This window comes from Podarcis filfolensis (assembly GCF_964270895.1).
Source record: "Podarcis filfolensis genome assembly, chromosome: 14".
Taxonomy (NCBI): Eukaryota; Metazoa; Chordata; class Lepidosauria; order Squamata; family Lacertidae; genus Podarcis; species Podarcis filfolensis.
In genome coordinates, this window is record NC_139616.1 from 40,338,794 (window position 1) to 40,342,336 (window position 3,543).

The window sequence follows — 3,543 nt, forward strand, 5'->3', positions numbered from 1 at the left end:
GTAAGGTCTGGACTGTTTTGCAGTCAAGACTAAAATGAGGAGAGCAATCATTTCCTCTCCTTTGCAGCTAAAAGCAATTCAAGTACGTTTGAGTACATAATTATATGTAATGTAAGTGTGTGTGTGTGTGTATCTAGATCTCTGTATCTATTTCTATGCATGCTCCCATACAATCCTCGCCCCTGAACCCGGCTGCTGGGAGGCAGAGGGCGTGCTTTTGCTTAATCATGGCGATTCCCTTTCGCCTTATAAATAAAGTACAAGGTGGATTCCTTAAGGTTACAACGGGGGATCTGCGCAGAAGCCTCGTCGGCTGTTGATCCCTCCTTCCCCCTCTCTCCTTCCCTCCCTCCTCCCTCCCCAGTGCCGCAGAGAAACCCGGGGCGAGGTGACAAGGCAGCGCTGGAGGCGGCGGCGGCAAGGAGGCGAAAAAGGGACCCCCCCCCCAGACCATTGATATAAAGCAATGCCGGAGAGTTGCGGGGCGCTTGCCAGAAGATCGCCCTCTTCCCGCCCAGCCCTCGGGCTCCGATCTCCAATCCCTTTGCTCCTTCCACCTCCGCCTCTTTTATTTTTATATATATTTGGGGGTGGGGGGCGCGAGGTGGCGCGGACGCCGGTGCGGCGTGGTGCAGCTTGGCGCTGGCAGTGCGGTACGCCGGGCGCCCTAGACTCTCCGTTCGGAAGAGGCAGACCTACACGAGTCTAGGGCCGCCTGCCGGGAGCCGACCACGGTGTAGGGCGGAGGTTTGGGGGGGGGGAGGAGGAGCTGGTGCCTGGGCAGGGACACAGGGAGGGGACCCCGCACCGCGCCGCCTGGGGAACATTTTGGAGACTCCGAAAAGGGACGCCGGCTGCAAAGAGCCGTCCCTTCCCTCGGAGTCCGTGCGCCCTCATGTCTCCGCCTGATCAACCTTGCTGGATTTTTTGCTTTTTAAATTAAAAACCACAGTGACTATTATATATATATATTTTGCAAAGAATCCGTGCCCAAAGTGGCTCCGTTTCCTCTAGCAAATCTTCCGGTCCTTTTAATATTTTGGTCTTTTCCCCTTCCTCTCCCCCCGAAAAAGCAAACGAGCAAGAAGATTCCTGTTTCCCTCGCGGAAGAAGGGTGCACACTTGCAGAAAGGACGTTGATCCTTTATTATTCCCCCCCCCCCACCTCTCCTCCCGCTCCAACAGAAGTACAGTATATACATGCGAATCTAATATTATCAAAGGGGCGTGGATGCGCCTTGCAGAGAAGGGTGCATTCGCAAAAGATCAGCTAGCGATCTTTCCCCTCTCTCCTTTTCCCATCTCGCTGCGGGGTGGGTGGGTATTTAGAAAGCGGGTTGGGGTGAGCGGTGGGGGGGGGGCGGGCGGGTGGAGAGAGAGGAAGAGCGATTGAGAAGGAGGGACTGGTAACTCTCCGCATGTCTGGAAGGGGGCGAGCTGTCTCCAGACACAGGTGATGGGCGTTTCGGCGGCCTGCTAGGGTTTCACTTCGCTGCGATCTAAGCAAATATGCAGAAGTACCGGCTGGTTTAGTCCTGCGAAAGCCAAGGGAGGCAACGCGCAGGAGAAGCGAGCGAGCGAGAGGAGCGACAGCGATCAGCTGCAAAGCCCCCTTTTCCCCACCACCACCCGCGTTTTTTATTTTTTATTTTTTTGGAGAGCGAAGCGGGGTGGGGTGGTGGGGGGAAACCAAGAACCGCCACCCCCTTGTAAGCCTCTTCTTCCTTCTCCCCGTGGCGCCTCTACCCGAGGAGAGAAACCCCGCGCGCAAAAGGAGACCCCGATCGATCCTCTGTGAAATCAATAAATCCAAAGAGAGCCGGGCCCCCCCAATCCTCCCCGCCGCCACCCCGATCAGCGCCCAAGCCGGAGAGAACTCCACACCGGTGTGGCGATCCCTCTGAGGGATGGTTGTTATTTTCCCAGCCCAGGGAGGCGGGCTGGTGCTCCTCCTTCGCAGCCCCGTTGAATTGTATTCCTGGCTACAGTGCATGAGACCGCGATGAGGACCTGGGCAGGATTTTGGCTCATAGGCTTCTGCTACCTGGCACTCGTGCTGACGGAGGTAGGTGCTTCGCCGTTGGAAATCGGGGGTTTGGAGGTGGGGGGGGGGGAAGAGATCCGGGCGGCGGCGGCAGTAGCAGGCTCAACATCCCTGTCTTTATTTTATTTTTCTTAAGCCTGAACTATTTCTATAGTTTTGCATGACAAGTGTAATTCTTCCTTCTTCCCCTTTCCTTCTTAATGTTTTGGATGAGAGGCTGATCTCTCCAACCTCCCCCCTCCCCAAGCCCAAGTCGGAAGACCTACTATGTTTGCAATACCATGGATGGCTTTAGCTTCGCCCTGGATGAAGGAGGGAGGGGAAAAGGAGAGAGAGAGAGAGAGAGACTCGCTTCTAAAATCTTGCAAAAGATCAAGTAGTGAGGGAGTGGTGGTAGTGGTGGTGGAGAGCCGCTCGTCACGTAAGATGCATGGCTGCGATCCGAATTAAGATCGTGCAGCGCGCTGGTTTCCCCGGGGCTGGCATGGAGGCGGGGGTTGCACTGCTTGCTGTGTGTGCCCTTACACGCGTGTAAAACGTGCGAGCGTTCGAACGCGCGTTGCAAGTCCCCCTGGAAACGGTTTGCAAACGGCGCCCTGGGTCGGCGCGAGTGCCGCCTGGCGAGCGGGGTGGGGGAGGCGAGTTGGGAAGAGGGATTTTAATAGCGCGGTTTCCTGTTAATGAGAAGCTAGCATGAATCTGCTAAAATAGGAATAATAATGAAGCAATTAGGCTAGTGGGTTTTCTAATTGATGTAGCAGAGCCTTGCTTTGGCATTCCAGAGGGAGCGGCGCGTTACCTCCATCCACCTTAGGAATTCACTTTATAAGGTCAGAAGAGAATAAAATCATAGCGTGTTTACTTGGAATCGTATCCCACTGAGTTCAGTGGGTCCACCTGCCCTGACCAAAGTAGCTGCACTGTTTAGGATTCCGGCTTTATTTAGGGGAAAAGGACGAGTTCCCTCTAAGCCTGCTTATTGCTCTTTATGGGCATATTTTGGGTTTTCACGGGCATAGTTTTGGATTTGATAAAATCTCTCCCTCTCCTCTCCTCTTCCAATTTTGAGGATTATTGCAGGTGGCTATTTCTGGGGGAAGAGATGTGGGAATTAAATGACTTATAAGGAAGGACATCTCTTTTAAAAGGTACACTGGATTGACCTTGCTTGTAAACACTGTGCTGTGTATATAGCTCCCAAAGCAGCTTTTTTGCAGTCTTCCGACGTGGGAAACCTGTAGGATTGTATTAGTTCTGGATCTATAATCTCCCCCTCCCTCTGTCTCTCTCTGTCTCCCCCTTCCTTCGCATTCCCAACCAGACAGATTTTTTTTTTTAAAGTGAGGGGGAGTTAAGTACTAAGCTGACACCACCAATGCCAACCTAAAACTTTATTACTGTGCTAACTTTCCTGCTGCTGAAAAGAAATGCATGGATAAGTATCTCTTACGCTGCAAACCGAGTGTGTGTAATTAAGAAAGAGAGGCGATTTTCAAGTA

At 53.1% G+C, this 3,543-nt stretch overlaps 1 protein-coding gene across 3 annotated transcripts in view; it reads left to right on the forward strand.

Moving 5' to 3' along the window:
* The first annotated feature begins 237 nt into the window (after positions 1-237).
* PDGFA (platelet derived growth factor subunit A) overlaps positions 238-3,543 on the forward strand; it is a 75,440-nt gene continuing 72,134 nt past the window's right edge. For 2 of the 3 annotated variants that reach the window (XR_014541423.1, XM_083585415.1), the window contains exon 1: positions 368-2,065. Coding sequence is in view for 2 of the 3 variants with exons in the window: in XM_083585415.1 (XP_083441541.1) it covers positions 2,003-2,065 (63 nt within the window). In the remaining variant the exon portion in view is untranslated. Of the gene's footprint in view, positions 2,066-3,543 lie in introns of all 3 variants that reach the window. The other variant, XM_083585416.1, reaches the window with a different exon arrangement.